The sequence below is a fragment of the Typha latifolia genome, chromosome 1, assembly GCF_019914945.1.
Source record: "Typha latifolia isolate L0001 chromosome 1, TyphaL0001v2, whole genome shotgun sequence".
Lineage (NCBI taxonomy): Eukaryota > Viridiplantae > Streptophyta > Magnoliopsida > Poales > Typhaceae > Typha > Typha latifolia.
This window is the reverse complement of record NC_133086.1, coordinates 2,864,547-2,882,837: the sequence shown is the minus strand read 5'-3', so window position 1 is coordinate 2,882,837 and position 18,291 is coordinate 2,864,547. Positions and strand designations below refer to the sequence as shown.

The following is an 18,291-nucleotide window of genomic DNA, read 5'->3' as shown; positions in this document are numbered from 1 at the left end:
CCAACGTGTTTAAATTTGATTTAATCTGATTGGAAAAAATATCAATCCATAATCAGATTGCATTTAGATTTATTTGACCAGCTAATTTTGCTTCGTTTAAATATACGAGCCCAGTCGAATCAACTCAATAACTCGTCATTTCACCGTATATATATTTATATATACTAAATTTCTAATCCTAATCCTAACTCCTTACTCTAAAAGTAAAAATTGATGGGGTTAAGTCAGGCTCGACTCGAATTGGATCACATATAAATAAAAAAATTATATTTAATTTGAATATGGATATGGATACGAATATAAATATAAATATGGATAATTTTTGAGGAAAAAAAATCGAACTACTATATATAATTTCTATTTAACCGCAGAATATAAATAATTAAATTAACTACCAGCCTACCATATCTTTCCCGCAGCTCTTAACTCTTAATAGGGCAGATTCTGTCAATATTTATTAAAAGCATCTCCTCCAAATAATGGCTTAGTATGTTATTCGGGTTGGAAGAATTTGTTGGGGTTTGAAAGAGCGGCCGCCACCGTCTTCTCCTCCTCCTTCCGCAAGCCTCCGCTGCCGCCGCCTCCTCCTCCTTCAGCCTACTCCTCCTCCATCGACTTCCTCCTCCTCCTCTTTCGGCAAGCCGCCGTCGCCGCCTCCTCCAATCAGGCTCGGGCTCGGCTCGATTTGAGCTGAGCCGAGCCTAAATATCAAACTAAGCAGAGCCTGAGCTAGAGCCGGCTCGTTTACACCCTACTTAATCCGCCGCCTCCAAAACCCTTCTACGCTCGTGGCTACTCCTCCTCCGGCGAAAGCGCTGTAGTTGCCGTCTTCAACTCCTTGTCTCCTATTCCATTTATGCTCGAAATACCAAAATCACCACCCTACCGTTGTCGTCAACTCCTCCTCCGTGGCAACCACCTCTCTGGCTCTCCGCTGCCATCGGTTCTCCGCCGTGACCAAGCTCCGCCGCCATCACTACTCCGTCGCTTCACCAAGCTCCGCCTCCTCCCTCCTTGAGCTCGCCGTCACCAAGATCCGCCGCCATCACCACTCTGTTGCTTCACCAATTTATAGGTAATTTGAGTTAAATTATCTATTTATACGTAATTTGATAGATCAGATGTGCATGTCCTCTTAGGCTCTTACAATATCCTCTTTTTATGATCTACGGTGGTTTAGTGGAGGAATGCTTTCTATTTTTTTTTTAAAGCAACAGTGATCCTTGTTTTGATCTAGTTTCTTCTGAGATGCTAGCTCGGAGTAGATGCTTCAGAAACCTGTTTATCTAAGGTTTATTAGATATGGGCCTTTATGCTGGTGAATTAACAATCAGTTTATTTTAATGTCTTCTTTTTTACTTCCTTAATGGTCATTCTCTCTTCTTCTTCTTTTTTAAATTTCTGCAATAGAAATATAAAAATAACTACATACCATAAGCTATTTCTCACCCCAAAAAAAAATGTAGATCTTTGGGCCTTGTAACTATTAGAACGTTTAAAATCCATTTGCTAGTCATTCAGGGCATCTTAGACTTGCAATTGACATAGCATATGTCTCACTGATTATTGGATGAGTTTGTACAAGTATTTCATGTATAATAAGTTTTTGACATTATTTGCACAAGTGTTATATTTGAAGTTGTTAAACCTGAAGTATTTCTAGGTCATGAGATACATCATTTGTCTAAATCTAAATCTAAGCATTATTTTCTTCTCAAATAAGGTGTTTCATGTATAATTTGTTTGTCGAGACCCATTTTTTAATAAGGAGATATATATTTAGAAATTCTTAATGATCTTCAGCATACTTTAATAAGGTCCATGTATAATTCTTGACTTTGTATTTGAATTTGTGTAAATTTGATTTTCTTTAAGTTAATGTGAATGAAGTTATTGTATGTTGAAGTTAATTGTAGTTTGTGAAATTAGAAGTAGAATCTGTTTGTATGTTAATACTCAGTTAAAGTGATTCATTATTTCTTGTGCGGTGTTATTTTCTTAATAATCTTGTATTATGTAGAATGCGTTATTTTCTTCTGATTGTTAATGATGTGTTCTATATTTTTATAGAGATTGATTTTGCCAACTTTATGTATTTGATATGTAAGAAATTATTTTTGTGAAACTTTTAGCTTTTTTTTGTGTTAATTGTATTATTTGTGGTATTATGAAGTGGTTTCTGATCAAGCAACTGCTTTTGCACTGAAATTTTAGTTCAATCTTTCAAAACCCAATTCCAATGGTTGGAGATGCTCTAACAGTTGTGGTTTTAAAAGAATGAACTAAAATTTCAGTGCAAAAGCAGTTGCTTGATCAGAAACCACTTCATAATACCACAAATAAATTCCTTTTGCCAGTTATTAGAATTGCAGAACCACTCTGCCGACTATTTACTTTCAAACGAGTTCGTGTGAGGAGCATGCATATATGCAAAACAGAGCACAGCATCTGTACTAGAATTTTAAGATTCGTCAAATTTACATTTTTTTTTACTGTGGAGAAGTAGATAGCTAAATCAAGATGATCAAATCTCTATAGGAAAAGCAATGCACAAGAATTCGCGGAGAAAAGAATTAGGTTTTCTTCCTCCGAAGACCAAAAACTAAAACATCTCCATGTGCCGCATATTGCATATTGACGAACATCTGGAGGGCAACTCATGTTTGCAGATTTAGTATCGAGATAGAGAAAGAGAGACGGGATGATATATTGATAATTTTTCCTCACATAAAAAAGATATTTTTAGTTGTCTATGATATTTTTCCTCGTGATGTTTTGGAGTCCCACTATAGTGAGTTGCAAATTTGAAGCCTTAAATAGAGCCCCATTGGAGCTCCAGTGGGCTCAATGTCAATATTTGGAGCCCAGTTAGAGATGCTCTTAAGCGGTCAAGTCATTTTTTAGAAAGCACATATTTTAAAGCAGTTAAATTTAATAAATGGCACCTTTGAAAGTTCTTTGCTACTATATCTAGGATGTGTTATAGGATATCCATTGTCATGCATTGAAAAAAAAAACCCTTGTTCTCTTCATGTCAGTGGCATCATCTAATACTTGCAAAAGTCTATACTTTGTAACTTGCTTTTTCTCTCAAAAAACGACTTTTAGATTGTCCACACTCCATAGTAAGTGTCAGATCCAGGGGAAAAACGTTGTCATATTTGTGTGTTGATCAGGGGAGAAGAGAGCGGGAGCATGTGGTAGAAAATAATTATATGACAATCCCAAGGTTAAAACTAATAAATAGACTATTGAGTAAAGAAATTACAACTTTGAAGATTCTTCCTATTGTTCGTTAGTTTTGGACTTTTATTGACGATATTGTGACACAATTTTTCTATTTCTGTTTTTCCCCTAATTTTTTTTCTATCATGTCAACAAAGAAGTAACAGATGCATGTTTTTAGGGACTAAAACTGCTAATTATATATTTTTAATCTTTGCCAACATATTTAATAATGATAATGTTTCAGGATTAGGAATCTCTATTGGAAATGGAAGCAAGACATTCAGCTGAAATGTTCAAGTAATAATTATCGGTGCAACTCTCTTGATATACACTACCTCCAACTTCAATGATCTTATCATCTGACCTAGCTTGATGTTGTATAGGCACTTGGAAAAGCAAAATGAAGTCCTTATGGAATCATATCGAGCAATGTCCCATGAGCTACACAGACTTCAGGTTGGAACTTGTGCTCTACAAACTTATGGAAAAACTGGTAATCACATATCTGCTGACTAGCTCATTGCTCCTCTTTATGTGAAGGTGGAAGAAGAAATGCTCATGCACAAATTGTATGATCTGATGTCTGCTGAAGGCCTGCTTAAAAAGGTATAAAATGCCTTCCTCTTTATGTCAATATATGTATGCAAAGTGCTATTTTCTCGTTGCAGCTTGAAGCATGTCAGAATCAATATTGTTGAATAGTTGAATTGATTTCATGCTTTCAGGTTTGATAAAAATAAAGTTGATATACTTTAGTGTCCATTGAAACCTCCGTTGTATGCTTTTATTTTTTGAGCAATTGAGTCATATTTTGTGAAATAAATTCCTGGATACTGTAGAGAAGTTGGAGGTCCTTCAGGGTTGTGGAAAACCTTATTTAAATGGTTTTCTTGGTCTTTAATTATCTGTTTAAAGGATTAGAAGGTACTACTATTCTGCGGCAGCTTTGAATTCTAGAATACAATACTAGGTGCTTTACATGGTTATTTGTAATATAGTTGCACTAGGGAAAATTGAGAAAAATGGAAGGAAGATCTCTTAAGGGTGAGTGTGCGTTCATGCGCAAGAATGTGCATCAATCTCCACTATTTTATGGCAAGTTGGCAACAAAATTCCCCTTATATTTTAATTGTATATATGGTGAATGATCGTTACCTTTTCTAAGCTAAAACTTGATTCTTAGTTTATAACATGTCAAGGACATTCTATATTTATCTTCAAAAGGAGAAAGGTTTAGCAAGACCGGAACCAGTACATTGGATGATTTTGTTATTATTTTTAATGGTACCGATGAGCCTGAACTTAACCTTTGTTAGAGGAGTTAACACAATTGACCCCTGTAATTCCATGACACATCAGTTTCCAACACAATTTGACCTCATATAATGAATATGTTATATCGTGTATTTATTTCTGATTGATTTTTTATGTCCTTGATACTAAATGCTGTTGCCTTTTGTCTCTAGTAATTGGTTAATAGGTTCCAGATCATTCTTGCAGGAAAAGAAAAACAAGCAGTCAGATAAGAGTGCAAGCGAATCAGCAAAGGAATCTTGATTTATCAAGTAATCGTGACAGTGCCACTTCAACAGAAGGGCTTCCATTTGTGCTAGCCTTGAAGCAAGGCTTCTATTACCTGATAGTTGTCTTCATGATGATAAGCTATTTAAAAAATTTCATGCCATGGGGCCCAGTGGATAGAATTGCCGGTTGAGCAAGAGAAGAGACGGTTTTTGTGGCTAGTCACTAGGAATTGACTTTCTTTTGACTTTTATTCTTTAATTTAATGTGCGTCTAGACATGACGTTGGCCCTGTAAATCAGATATTTCAGGCAACCGCCAGAGCTTCCTTATGCATATCTCCATGCATGCAAGACTGACAATCTTAGTGCTCAAATTTTATGTGGTTTGGCATCTGGGCTTTTAGTAAAACAGAAAGTTCAGATGTATAGCAACTAATGAACTTTGTTATTCTACACTTATTATAATCAAGGTGGCTGTTTGAACTAGATGACATTTTCTTGCTCACTGTAGTCAAACTGGACAGTGGTTCCGGTTTTATGACTGGTCCCAAGCTTTCTAGAGTACTGCTCAAAATTGTCTCTCTGTGATTATAGGTTAGTATGTAGATAAGGCAAAGTTTTCATCTACAACACAGACAATGCACACAGTACTAGAAAATACTAAACAATATCAGCAGATAGCTTCATTATGATCGCAATTTTGATAATGAGTGCCATCAAATGATTCATGAATCCTCAGAAACCAGACCACAGATTTATGATGAATGATCATATTATATCTCCCAATATGTAATTTTGAAAATACAGTATATACTATAGAGGAGAAAATTAGGAAGATAGGGTCTTAATCTAGAATTAAATGCCAAAGATATAGAATCAAAATCAATCTGTTGGTGATTACAATTTTCTTTCAATCATTTGCACTGATGTTGGTTGGACAGTGTCTTGACATAACACCTTATGCTCAAGGGCAGTTGCCTGAGTGCGAAAAGCCCCAGACCATATTAACTGATTAACCAATACTTGAAAGAGGTCCCTATGGTAAAAATGGTGTGATCCAGTGTCCTGATGTAACTGCCTTCCAACTCTGTTATAAGGATGATTCCTCAGCTCCGCAAGATTAAGTTCATGTCTACCCACGATATCACTACATGTGAATGCTGGTAAGCACCCATGCAAGTGCAATATTTGTCACATTCTCTGATTGTGATTGTAGTGATGCCCTCTAAGGAACCATTGATCAACGTTGAGAGAATCAAATTGAAATCAGCTGCCTTCCAGCAAGACGGCTAGTAGCAACTGCTCCATCGATTTCTGCAAGGATGGAGTTTGCAAAAGGATGAGCAGGAAGAAGTGAATTATATATACTTGCTGAAATTGCCAAATGAAAGGATGTCAACACTTCTTCCCTCAAATGGTTTTGGTAATGATTCTGCATTTGTTTCCAAGTGCTATGCTATGTGCCTTACAAAGCAACTTTAGAAAGAAAATATGCAAAATTCTATCAATATAAAATGCATGCGGATAATGACCTGACTTATCCCACCCAGAAAGCATTTTAAGGAAATTAAGAGTATGAATGATTTCGAAAAAAAAAAAAATCTATCAACTTTTCTAAGAGCTACTACTAACTCATTATAAGGACAACTGTCATATGAAATTGTTTGAGCAGATATTTCAGATCCACTGTATCACAACTCCAAAGTGTCCTCTAAATCCGTGGATCCTTGACTAGACCATAATGTAAGGCTATTCAAACTGCTAATGCTGCCGGGTAATATTTAATACAGCTATCATTTCTTTCCACAGCCAGGTTTTAGTAATTTTTATGGGGTTGAAATCAACTATCCTTTCAATGCATAGAACAATTTCTAGATTCTTACAGAAAAAAGGGCTTTGATCAACTTGACATACTTGTTCTTGATTATAGAAGAACGACAACAATGTGAAATGAAAATGACAGAAGGAAACAGGGGAAAAAAGGAAGTAGCAGTGACTCACAGGGAACATTGTAATTTATCACTTCCAACCAGATCAGAGATCTGCTGATAATAGCATTTCTTCTATGACAAATTGGAGACATCTAAAATGGGTCTCCACCGTCTTTTGCTATTGTGAAACTGATGAACCTGCAATTACACTTCCATGTCAAAATCTCTGTGACTGATTTGAAGGTGAAAGTGTATGAAATATCTATTCAAGTTGTACCAAATATTAACCTTTAGTCATCAGGATGCATATGCCCAATTAGTTAACATTATATCTGAGGTTCAGATAACTCTAGTTTGTCAGGTCTCTTTAAATCAAATACTACTGCAGTCGATTCAGGGGAAGTTGGCATTCTTCAAGCCACCTATCATCCAGCACACATGCAAAACTAGGATGACCGGAAAAGGATAAGTCATCAACTGCCACTAGCCCTAGGCTTGAACTCATAATCCAGATGGTACGCCATACCACAACTAAAAGTAGTATTCACCAATAATTGCCACACGAACAACCCCCGTCCTTGAAATGATGAAACCGCTTAACATCTCTGACAACTATCTCTCTGCCAACAGCCTTTGACATAAACATGATTGCGCTATGGCAATCTCCACATATTCTCAAATTCTTAAGAACTCTGATAGTAGCTCCAGGAGGCAACTTTATTAGTCCAAAACCAACAGCCAGCTTCTCACTGTGAGTAGATAATGCATGTTCCTTTTGCTGGGGCTCCAAATCATGCAACACAAACTTGGTCACAGGAACATATCCCAGCTTTCTCATCTTAGCTCCAAGTGCTTCAAGGAACTGGTGTACTTCACGCACTTCAGGGTGCATTGCGTCATTGACAAGAAACACATGAACCTTATTTGCAACCTCAATCCAGCTGCATCCAGGTTCCTTTTTCACTCCACGATCCCTCATCAATTTTCTGACCAGTGCAGCATCCTCCCACCGTCCAACAGCTGAATAAATGTTGGACAAGAGGATATATGTTCCATCATGCTGAGGTATCATCTTAAGAAGCTTCTCAGCAGCATGAATTCCGAGATCCATGTCAGCATGAATTCGGCAACCAGCAAGAACTGCTTCCCAAATGGATGAAGTAGGCTCAAAAGGCATTGAGTTTATCACATCCTTAGCTTCCCTAATTCGCCCAGATCGGCCTAACAAATCAATCAACCGGACATAATGGTCTTCCCCTGGCTTGATACCAAAATCACGCTCCATGGATTTGAAATACTGAAAGCCTTCATCTACCAAACCTGCATGGTTGCAGGCTGATAGGACTGTGAGGAAAGTGATCCGATCTGGATATATACCTTCCTCTATCATCTGGTCAAACAGGTCAATTGCTTCTATGCCATGTCCATGCTGTCCAAATGCTGCAATCATAGCATTCCAAGATACTGAGTCCACATTGGGCATCACAAGGAATACAAGGTGAGCTGCTTCAACAGCTCCACATTTAGCATACATAGTCAAAAGAGCATTTCCTGCCGAGTTGCTAGACTCATAACCTAAGCGGACAACCTGAGCATGGAGCTGTCCACCATGCCATAATGCCCCAAGCTCACCACATGCGGCAATTGCTCCTGCACATGTATAATCGCATGGCTTAAGACCCTGGGCCCTCATCCGATTAAATAGTTTCAAAGCTTCCTCTGCATGCCCATTATGCACAAATCCAGAGATCATCACCATCCATGCCAACTGATTCTTCTGGGGCATCTCCTTAAAAATCTCAAAAGCAACATCAATGTGCCCAGAATTTACATACCCCGATAATATGGCATTCCAAGAAACAGAATCCCTCAGCATAATTTCATCAAAAATCTTCTGTGCAACATCAACCTTTCCACATTTAGAGTACAGGGTGACCAACACATTCTTGACAGGCAGTGCCGACTCAGCACCAAATTTAGGCCCAGCTCGAATGATGTGTGCATGAACTGCCTTCCCATGAACGAACAACCCTGCGTTGGCGCAAGCACTGAGCACACTGGTGTACGTGAACTCATCAAGCGGGATAGCTTGCAGAACCATTTTCCTAAACAATTCAAATGCTTGCAAGAACAGCCCTGCATGTACATACCCTGAAATCATCGCATTCCAAACAACATCAAATGAACCCCCCATCGACTCAAACACCAAGCGTGCTTCATTGATATGCCCCCTCCTAACATACCCAACAACCATTGTGGTCCACGTAAGCTCATCCCTCTCCTGCATTCCGTTAAACACCTCCCTAGCAGAGACTTCTGCCTCAGAGGACTCACATTTCATATAAACAGTGATAAGGGCATTCAAGACAGACACTGCATTCTCCACCCCTGACTTTGCCACGGCACAATGGAGCTGCCGGCATAGCATAATCTTAAGTTCTACCATGGCTGCTGCAGCACTAAGGACAGCAGTGAAAGTGTAATTATCGGGACGGAAGCCATCGCTAAGCATGTTGCTAAAGAGGGAAACAGCGTCGGGCCCATCACAGGCGCGGGAGTAAGCTGAGATCATGGCGTTGTAGAAAACAGTATCACGGAACGAGTTAGGAGTTTCGTCGAACAGGTGACGAGCGAGATCGAGGCGGCCGGCGGCCGAGTAAGCCGAGACTAGGGAGGTGCGGGCGAAGGCATCGGGAGGAACGGGGAAGGAGCTGAAGAGGTGGCGAGCGGAGAGGAGGTCGCCGGAGTTGGCATAGAGGTGGATGAGGCGGTTGAGGAGGTGGGAGCGGGGACGGAAGCCGGAGGCGAGGATTTGGGCGTGTACGGCGCGGAGAGAGCGGAGGAGGAGGGGACAGGAGGGGTTGAAATGGGAGGCGAGGTTGTAGAGGAGGGTGGCGAAGTGGTTGGCGATCTTGGAGACGTTGGTTGGGTGGAGTGAGAGGGAGAGGGAGGAGGCATTAGGCATTCCCGCCCGATTTCAAAAATCTAGTAGCTTACTATCCCTTTAGGTTCGTTTGGTACTAAATTTAGTTGAAATTTAATTTAATTTAATTTTATGTGAAGAGAATTTAATTGATTCTACTTGAAAATAATATTGAAATAAAATTTTCCTTTTCTTTTCTTTTTTAGAAAGGAACGGAATTCATCTAACATATGTTTATTTTCCTTAATTTACCTAGGAACTTCAATAAATATGTAATATATTTTAAGGATTAAGCAGCAAATAAATCCTAACATCATTATGGGATTTCATTGCGCACAATATTGAAATTAATTGAAATCGAGGTGTAAGTTTTGGGGGGACGTCTGATGTGGTTACAGAACTAACATCAGAGTGGCGCAGCGGAAGCGTGGTGGGCCCATAACCCACAGGTCCCAGGATCGAAACCTGGCTCTGATATTAACGTAAGCTTTTTTCTTTTAGAGACATTTGAGACAATAAATGTTAACATTTACTACGACTCACTTCTGTCTGATACTATTAGCAGCATAATGCTTAAACTAATATACATAAACAAGCACTTCCTAACAGAACATCTCATTCAACCAAACACAGAAAGCTACCCCACTACAAAGACAAAAGTAAAAGTAAGACGACAGAAAATAAAAAAAAAAAGGACCAGCAAATCTTTCATCATCCAATGTAACTCCTATCCAGCATCACTGCATCATCGTTCACCCTCCAGAAAAGCAAAGTTGAAGACCGTTAGTTGTGGGCAGAAGCAAATAGAACTCACTTTGATAGAGTTATCATTTGTCATATAATCCATGTTACATACATCACAGATCAACTGAATGTTTGGTTGCAAATAAAGCAACAGAGAGACCTTGCCATATTCATTCTTTTTTCCATCAGATGTAATCAGTAAAAGCTGGAAGTATTTAGTAAAGATGCAAGGAGTAGAATTTCTCACCTGCAGCATTAAGTGGATTTGTGAGATACCCACGTGAACTAGCCTAAAAGCTCAATTATCACCTTATCAACTAAGTAGAAAGTGACACTGGAGAAAGCCTGCACAAACATCACAGGCCATTTTAGTGATTCATCTGTCAACATAGCTGCCAAGAATGTCAAATGATTCTGTATAGATTATACAAGTGGAAATATAAAGTATCATAGAAAGTCTGCTACTAGTTTCACATGAAGCATGAGTAATGGTGTTCTGGAACCACAGTTACCAATAGTTTGTTACAGATTCTATAGCAATATAGTGTGGCGATGAACTGATCACAAGGTAAAGAAAGCTCAAGATTCATACTTGGATCAGAATTGATGAGCACTGCGGTGCCGTCGAAGCTGCAGCTGCCTCCACTCTGCTTAGTCTTCTGCCAGTAGCTATTGAAAGCATAGGAAGAATGAGCCACAACATTATCAGGGTAATAGCAGCTCCCATTAGGCCTAATCTCCTCGCAATCTGCCCCTCCCTCGCCACAAGCAAAGTCCATTGCCTCCTGCAGATTCTCCTCTGGAACGGTTGGTTTTGCCACACACCACAACCCACCTCTCTGCTCCTCCCCTCGTCCTGGCGGAAGTGCCGCCGAGGCCGGCGGTGAGGCCTGGCACGGTGGCGGCATGACGTTGAACGCATCGGGAGGGGAATCGGGTGCAAAAGAGAGGGGAGCATCAGGGGGTGGTGAGTCGAGTAAAGGAGGGGCCTTTGGTTGTCCAGATAAATGAGAAGGGAGTTGAAAACCTCGTGGCCTTGAGCTGGAGCTCAAGGAAGAGAGCTTTCTGCTTATTGGTTTTGCTTCTTTCATCACTCTGATGTCCCTAAGCTTGGAAAAACCCAACCTTTGTAGAAATGTTATGTGTAAATTCGAGGAATGGGGATGTTGGTCTATTATAAATGCTGAGCTAGTCTCCTCTAGGAAGCTAACCAGAGGTTTGAGAGTGTCTTGAGGTAGTGTTGTCCTGGATTTGTGGAAGCACAAGGAGAAGGCAGCTGAGACTTTGATCTCTTCCACTAGACCCCACCTTACAAGAGAGTAGTACAGATTCCTAACACATGGCAGGACCAAGACCCATGTGAGTTCATGGTCTGTGTTGCAGAGGATGCCTCTTCCTACTATAATGGTGGTGATTCTTTTGGATGGGAAGTGAGCTAAGACATGGGTTCTTAGCCAACCTTCTGCTGCTAATACACTGGAAGAGACCAAAGGGAGGTCTGCTTCACTCACCAAGACACCAATGGATGGTGAGCTCAGAGTAAGTGGTTTTGGTTCATGGAGATGTACTAGCTCAAATGCTTCTTCTTGACCTGAAACTGAAACGGAGACATAAATCAAAATAATGGAGTCAAAAAAAGGACCGAGTAGAAAGTTTTGTTGAGAAGAGAGATTACCAGCAAGACCCAGTAGAGGTAGAAGGGAGAGGAGGTAGAACCCCACCATCTTCTCTTACTCCTTGTAAGATGGAGGTGAAGGAGAAGTAAAACCCTGCCTTAAACCCTGGGAGGGAAGGGGGTACGAGGGGGTCGTGTGTATATAAGTGGAAGAGGAGGGACCTTTTTGTCAAATATGAGTACGTTCTCATGGGGATAATGGGCTTTTATGTCTCTCTTTAGGTGAGATATTGGGAGGTGTGCTTCTGAAACAAAGGACATGGCAGAGACAGAGGTGTGGGAAGTGTGCACTGATGGCGACCAGAACAGAGAGCTCTGTGCCAGTATGAGGTGACTTTATTATCTCGTCTTAATAAATAAAAAAAGTTAATAAGACACTTATAAATCATCTATACTTTTCTCTATAACTTTGAACTTAATATCAAATTCAAATAAATAAATTTTGAATCTATATTTCGTTTATAAATTGGACATGAGGTTCGGATGCATTATAAAACATTTGTAGGCTCATATCATTCACTTCGAATGCTTGACTCTGGAGTATTCTTTCCATTTGAAGACCTCTAGGGCTCTAAAACTGTCTATAACATTGGGCTAGCTTTAAACTCTTCGAGGGATAGGGGCTGATATGTAAAATAGAAATTATCTTACTTTTTCTATTTAAATTTTACTGTCCTTTTAAGCAGGGCAGGTTTGAATGTATTGAAAGCTACTGGCTGCGTTACTCGATGGTCAAGTAGCAGTCCTACTGCGTGACATCGACAAGGCTGACCAGTCTAACAGTCCCAACTGCTACATTTCCCCTTTGATCTTCTGTAGAAAAAGAAAAGGGTTGATGTTCTCTGTTTTCTTATGGTCGTCTCAATCTTTATCATGCAGTCCAAATAAAGCTTCGTGCAGTTCTTTCTCTATTCAGTCACTGATCCTGAGCGTTACGTGCAAGGGAAGCAATAAACCCCGTAAAATTAAATGACATTTATAGTACGGACAATAGTTGAACGTAATCCAACGCAAGAATATAACAACGGAACTTTATATAGTTACAAGAAAGACACAAGATCCGATCATCTCTCAGGCTCTCCTGCGTATGAATGCAGAAATGCCACGCAAGTTATATTACTATGACCTTTTTTTTTTTTGTAAAGACTATGATCAAATTTGAGTACTATAACACCACAGTTGTGGTACAAAGAATCGATCTAAACTGTTATCTGAATTGAAAATTTTCAGCCATTTCCTTTTTTCTTCCTTTAGAATTAGTTTCGTACATATCTGAGTAAAAAGAATTACATGGAGTGAGGAAAATAATATAACTATCAAATAATGCTATCACAGACAACTCGACAAGAAACTCAGGCTTCCTATTCTCTCATGGAGCATGAGAATTCTTACTTCTATACGTCAAGTATAAATTCGACAATGTCGCTTATTCTTTGTACAAAATATGGACCATCCAAAGAACTCAAATTTGTCCCAAATTTGGATCTTTCTAAATCATCTGCTTCACAGGGCACACTACTGCTCTGCAGCGGATAAGATCTGCTAAGCAACTGATTATACGTCGTAGAAGTAAATATTTGTATGTTCTATGATGATGAACTATCGTCATCGGAATTATCCTCATTCCGATGTTGATACCTTTGGAGTACCGGCATAGAGGCGCTGGCGGAGATGCGGAATGATCTAGCAGACCCTATAAAAGTTCTCTCCTGCATTCTGCCCACATCCTTGCACACATGATCAAGTACTGATAAGAAGTCCCTCACTACCATGAATATCCTCAGAGGGTGGGCTTCCTCCTTTGCTGCATTCCCATGGAAATACTCTGTGATGTCTTTTACTAGCCCCAACGCCCTTTTCTCCTGTGCTCTAATGCGTTCAATCTCCCTTTCGGCCTCCTTAAGAAAATCCTTCATTGCCTCGAAGAACTTAGTTCCTTGAGAGCATGACTTCTCGAGCTGCAAAATTGATTTGATTTTATCGAGCCCCATTGCTAGCTTAGAGACATAACTACTCAGGACATCAGAGTCCATTCCAGCTGCTTTCTTCACGTTGCCCAGCTCATTGCTCAGCCCCGCTACCATTTTTAAGCCTTGTTTCTTGAATTGCTCTTCCCCATTGTTGTTAGCAGAGTTTTCTATTGTTTGTTCAGAACCTGACCCTTCTGATCGGATGATTTCTTGGACGACGAAATGGAGCAGTGTCGTCTTACCATCGGTCCCTTTGACATCGGCAAGCTTTAGGAGGGTATCAAGCTTGAAGGCTTTCGCCTCACCCCTATTGGTTCCGACATTCATCCGGTTTCCTGTCCTCAGCACTGCTTCCAAGAGTTTTAGGAACAGTCTACTGCTTCTTAGATCCTCACAAGCTGCCTGAGTAACATGTTAGGAATATTAAATATGAGAACATTCTGAAGGAATCTAGCGATATAACAGTTATATACAGGCATACACCACAGCATTTAGAAAGATATTAGGAAATTATTTTTTACCTCTAGAGTTTCAAAAGATTTTCTGAGATAATTGACTTCTGTCTCAAAATTGGCTCTGTATAGCATGGCGTCAACTCTCTTAAAGGCGAAAGGTATATCCAGCACAGCTTTTAGAAATCGCTCCGCTGAACCAAGCTTTGATAAATCTCCAGAATAGTCTCGAAGTTTTAGTTCCTCCTCTTTGGTAGGAGCCATCTTGACCAAAGTTTCCAAAAGCTCAGCCCCTAAACATTCAGGGTTGCCTGTTGCAGGAGAGCCATAGATCAATACGACAGACTAATTCATAGAGTTTCATGTCAAATCTAGATGAATCTAACTGCTACCAGCTAGACATTGGTTTCATAAAACCACGAGAAATAGATAACACTGTTTACCTGATAATTGCACAGAAGTGATTATCTATAATTCAAATCAATCTTTGCAGGCATAGAAGTGTCAATTGCAAAATGAACTTCTAAAACAGTCTAAACAACCAGAAATTCGGATGTTTCCTGTCACATATCGAATCTTGGCACCAACATTTAAGCCACACAAATAACTTGCCGTTCTATGACATGCCAAGCAAGTTCTTGATCTGCTGCGCAGTGGCAACAGTGTAAGCAGGATGTACAAAAATGACTGTAGAATATGATAAATCAGGTCCTAGTGATCCTTGTCATAGAACTAATTCACTTGTAATTATGAGTTGCAGATCACATTCAAAGTTTCAAACAATATTTTGAGCTAACTACATCATTATTTGAATGTAGCCAGGGAAAAACCAGATAGACAAGTTCTAGCATGATTTAGTGAATCAAAGATTCTGCTACATTGCAGAAGAAACTTCCAGATATGCATATTCTTGGTAGGCAGCATTTCTGATCTGGCTTTTAATTCCTTCCCTTTTCACCTTTGTGCTTTTCCTCTTTGTGAAGTTACATTTCTTGAAATGTCCTTTTTAATTTCAGAAGCATCACAAAAAAGCAACATGCAACTTGTCCGATGTCATGTGATTTTCAATATTTGCATGTTATCATAACTCAAAAACTCTTTACGATGGAGTCATCCAACATCAGGAATCAAATGAGTAGAGGCTTAGGTTTTCATATGTTAGTACTTTCACATTGCTTGCATTGTGCATTGCAGTGGTGCCGGTTCAAGTTGGGTGAATATTTATAACGGAGATAAGAAGTTGCACATCTTGCCCTCCCTAGATGATCACAATTCAGAGGAGCATCATTCATTTGAATGCCGTTTATAAATCAATAAGCAGTCAATCACCTAGGATGATGCTCAAAGTTCAAGACGATATCTCTAATTAAAAAGAGGACTAGAATAGAAACCAATATCTCAAGTTGGAAAGAGACATATATATAGTTGGTTGCAGTTTGAGTTCACACAATAAAGGAACAACTATACTTAATTCCATGGAAATTGGAGAGTCTTTACTCTTTAACACAGGCAAAAGATAGTTACTGTAAATATATGTACTAAAGACAGATAAAAGCTAGATCGAAAGTAAAATTTCTAATTTCACAAGAAATAATTTGATGTTGCATTGATGTGAAGGCAACTTACTTCTCAATTTTACCTCAATTAATCTCAAAGGAGGATTTTATGGATGCTAATCCAAATAGGAAGTTTTAATGCCAAACAACATTAGGATGAAGAATAATAAGCAAACCATTCAGAAAATAGAAATACTCACCATCTAAAAGCGCTTCAGCTACCTCCTCTCGAGTCACATTCAAAGCCCTCAGAAGAATTGCAATGTTCTGCGACTTCTTCGGGTCCAAAACTCTGTTCTCCTGCTTGAATGATGGAAGAACGGTTCTTCTGCTTGCTTCTCTAGGAAGAGAGGCTGTGTTGTTATTAACAAACAAAGTCTCAAACATATCCTCATTCAATCTGCCAAAAATAAGCCACTCGTTAAACAAACAAAAACAAGAATAGTACTTTACATAATAGTTGCAATGTTTGTAATCTTACTGGAAAGAGCTAGACTTCATTTGGTCCCACACCATCGCCCGATCCGAACTCGCTCTAACCTTGTCCCAGTGCAGTGGCTTCAACCTGGGCTTCACGTCGCCATCCAAATTGTCATCTTTTGCATCAACTGGTTGCAAAGAAGAGCTGCCATCTTCATTTCTTGGCTTGGCATCGGCAACCGGCATATTGATCACTGGGAGAGGCTTCAGCAATCTCCGCCTTGAGGAAGAGGCTTCTAAAGGCGGCTCTTTTCTACCTTGATCGGCTAAGGGGGCCGGTGGTGGCAGCGGAGGCGGCGGTGGCAATTTGGTGAATCTACCCGTTTTGGGAGGCAGCGGCGGGGGAGGGGGAGGAGGTGGTGGAGGCGGAGGTGGAGGTGGAGGCGGAGGCGGTGGGATCATTTGTTTGACATCAACCGAAAACCTTGTCCTTGGAGAAGTCCTTCGCGATCGAGGAAGAGGAGGAGGAGGTGGTGGAAGGGAACACGATTCTACGGCGGAAATGATCACCTCCTTCTCCGCGCTGCTCCGCCGCGAAACAGGACTACTCGGACTCCCACTCCACACAGACTCAACCGACCTCTGCGGCGTGTAAAACGTCTCCTCATCCGACGACGCCACCGGAGCCGCCGTCCGACGTGGCGGCGCCACTTCCGTCGTTGCCGCAAGCGGCGGCAGCGGCCTCAGCTCCGGACTCGGCTGGTGCATCTCCACCACACGCTCCGTTCCCAGCTTCCGATATGGCGACCCATTGGCCGGCTCCATCGTACCGAGGTAGAGCAAATCGGCGCCGCGGCGCGACGCACCGCCGCCTCCCCCAGCGAGCTTGCGTGGATCGGGTGGGCCACGTGTCCTCCGTCGGCGGCGGTGGAGGAGGAAGCAGGACACCGAGAGCAGAAGCAATGCGGCGACAGCAGCTGAGGCACCGATGGCGGCTGCGGCGGCCGAATGATGGTTGGCGTTATGCCGCAATGAGGTGGAGACGGAGACATCCGCTTCGTTGGTTGGGTTGTTTTGAGTTGGGGGAGCCTGGGGGAAGAAATTGTCCGGGGAAGCGGGAGGAGGAGGGTTGGAGAAGTCGTCTACTAGAGACGGGGGTGGAGTCCACTGGATCGGATACAGCGGCTCGTGCAGAATTCTGCGGCTCCTCTCTCCGCCGCCGTCCGATGGAGAACCGACAGTAGTGGACCAGAGGAGACACACCAATAGCAATTGGAACAGGGCTCTCATAACTTTGGTTAAATTTGGTGGCATTTGGGGTTTGTTTTGTCTCCCAGTAGATAGAGAGAAGAAGAAGAAGAAGAAGTCAAGAGAAGCTTCTCTGTCTTGGAGCAACGCAGGAGATCTGGAGAAGAGGGTGGGAGCTTGCACCGGCAAGATGACGTCAGAAACATCGCTATCCTAACAAGAGGACGCGTGGCAGGAATCTGCTTTCATCCCCGCTTTTACTTTTCCTTTCCTCTCCGCTCCCTGTCATTCCTCTGATCGGATCTTGGGAATACTTTATCTGGGCCTCGTCCTACATCGCCATCACACGTATCGGACGGTGCAGATCTCGTCCTATGTGCAGTTTACGGTGGGGGCCGGATAATTTCTCGTTTTATTTACTAATTTGGTTCTTCTTTGCTTCACTTTGGGTCTTCTCTTTTGGCCGCTTTCGAGTTTTCTATTTCGCACGACAAGCATCTCTTTAGGCATCATCACGTGTACTAAAGTAGAACGTATAGCAAATGCACATTACATCGATGTGTCAAATGAGAAGTAAGTAAGAGCGCTGCCATATGTGTATGATATTGGACTACTACAACG

The 18,291-nt window shown here is 40.9% G+C and overlaps 4 protein-coding genes and 1 non-coding gene across 5 annotated transcripts; 2 read left to right on the top strand and 3 right to left on the bottom strand.

The window, feature by feature from the left end:
• Positions 1 to 389: 389 nt before the first annotated feature.
• Positions 390 to 5,237, top strand: LOC140781461 (uncharacterized). Its single transcript, XM_073127466.1, has 5 exons — positions 390 to 1,075; positions 3,473 to 3,525; positions 3,612 to 3,684; positions 3,769 to 3,834; positions 4,729 to 5,237. The coding sequence occupies exons 2-5, from the start codon at positions 3,494 to 3,496 to the stop codon at positions 4,783 to 4,785; spliced, it is 228 nt and encodes a 75-aa protein (XP_072983567.1). The 5' UTR covers positions 390 to 1,075; positions 3,473 to 3,493; the 3' UTR covers positions 4,786 to 5,237.
• A 342-nt stretch (positions 5,238 to 5,579) lies between these two features.
• Positions 5,580 to 9,691, bottom strand: LOC140796360 (pentatricopeptide repeat-containing protein At1g25360). Its single transcript, XM_073149361.1, has 3 exons — positions 6,971 to 9,691; positions 6,753 to 6,880; positions 5,580 to 6,065 (listed from the first exon to the last, which is right to left on the bottom strand). The coding sequence occupies exon 1, from the start codon at positions 9,645 to 9,647 to the stop codon at positions 7,227 to 7,229; it is 2,421 nt and encodes an 806-aa protein (XP_073005462.1). The 5' UTR covers positions 9,648 to 9,691; the 3' UTR covers positions 5,580 to 6,065; positions 6,753 to 6,880; positions 6,971 to 7,226.
• Positions 9,692 to 10,010: 319 nt separating this feature from the next.
• TRNAM-CAU (transfer RNA methionine (anticodon CAU)) lies at positions 10,011 to 10,082 on the top strand. The gene has a single exon. It is a non-coding gene; the product is annotated as a tRNA-Met (tRNA).
• A 29-nt stretch (positions 10,083 to 10,111) lies between these two features.
• Positions 10,112 to 12,200, bottom strand: LOC140780743 (glucan endo-1,3-beta-glucosidase 12). Its single transcript, XM_073126489.1, has 4 exons — positions 12,025 to 12,200; positions 10,942 to 11,946; positions 10,597 to 10,694; positions 10,112 to 10,362 (listed from the first exon to the last, which is right to left on the bottom strand). Exons 1-3 carry the CDS (start codon positions 12,071 to 12,073, stop codon positions 10,663 to 10,665), a joined length of 1,086 nt encoding a protein of 361 aa, XP_072982590.1. The 5' UTR covers positions 12,074 to 12,200; the 3' UTR covers positions 10,112 to 10,362; positions 10,597 to 10,662.
• Positions 12,201 to 13,231: 1,031 nt separating this feature from the next.
• Positions 13,232 to 18,108, bottom strand: LOC140780698 (formin-like protein 8). Its single transcript, XM_073126410.1, has 4 exons — positions 16,484 to 18,108; positions 16,203 to 16,402; positions 14,516 to 14,757; positions 13,232 to 14,396 (listed from the first exon to the last, which is right to left on the bottom strand). The coding sequence occupies exons 1-4, from the start codon at positions 17,734 to 17,736 to the stop codon at positions 13,611 to 13,613; spliced, it is 2,481 nt and encodes an 826-aa protein (XP_072982511.1). The 5' UTR covers positions 17,737 to 18,108; the 3' UTR covers positions 13,232 to 13,610.
• Between the last annotated feature and the right edge of the window lie 183 nt (positions 18,109 to 18,291).

Coding starts and splice junctions, on each gene's coding strand:
- LOC140781461 (XM_073127466.1), top strand. CDS start 3,494: ATGGAAGCAAGACATTCAGCTGAAATGTTCAA. Junction 3,685..3,768: donor ATGAGCTACACAGACTTCAG/GTTGGAACTTGT, acceptor CTTTATGTGAAG/GTGGAAGAAGAAATGCTCAT. Junction 3,835..4,728: donor CTGAAGGCCTGCTTAAAAAG/GTATAAAATGCC, acceptor TCATTCTTGCAG/GAAAAGAAAAACAAGCAGTC.
- LOC140796360 (XM_073149361.1), bottom strand. CDS start 9,647: ATGCCTAATGCCTCCTCCCTCTCCCTCTCACTCCACCCAACCAACGTC.
- LOC140780743 (XM_073126489.1), bottom strand. CDS start 12,073: ATGGTGGGGTTCTACCTCCTCTCCCTTCTACCTCTACTGGGTCTTGCT. Junction 11,947..12,024: donor ACCTCTACTGGGTCTTGCTG/GTAATCTCTCTT, acceptor TCTCCGTTTCAG/TTTCAGGTCAAGAAGAAGCA. Junction 10,695..10,941: donor GCTCATCAATTCTGATCCAA/GTATGAATCTTG, acceptor ATGTTTGTGCAG/GCTTTCTCCAGTGTCACTTT.
- LOC140780698 (XM_073126410.1), bottom strand. CDS start 17,736: ATGCCACCAAATTTAACCAAAGTTATGAGAGCCCTGTTCCAATTGCTA. Junction 14,758..16,202: donor AGCTGAAGCGCTTTTAGATG/GTGAGTATTTCT, acceptor CTCCTGCAACAG/GCAACCCTGAATGTTTAGGG. Junction 14,397..14,515: donor AATCTTTTGAAACTCTAGAG/GTAAAAAATAAT, acceptor CATGTTACTCAG/GCAGCTTGTGAGGATCTAAG.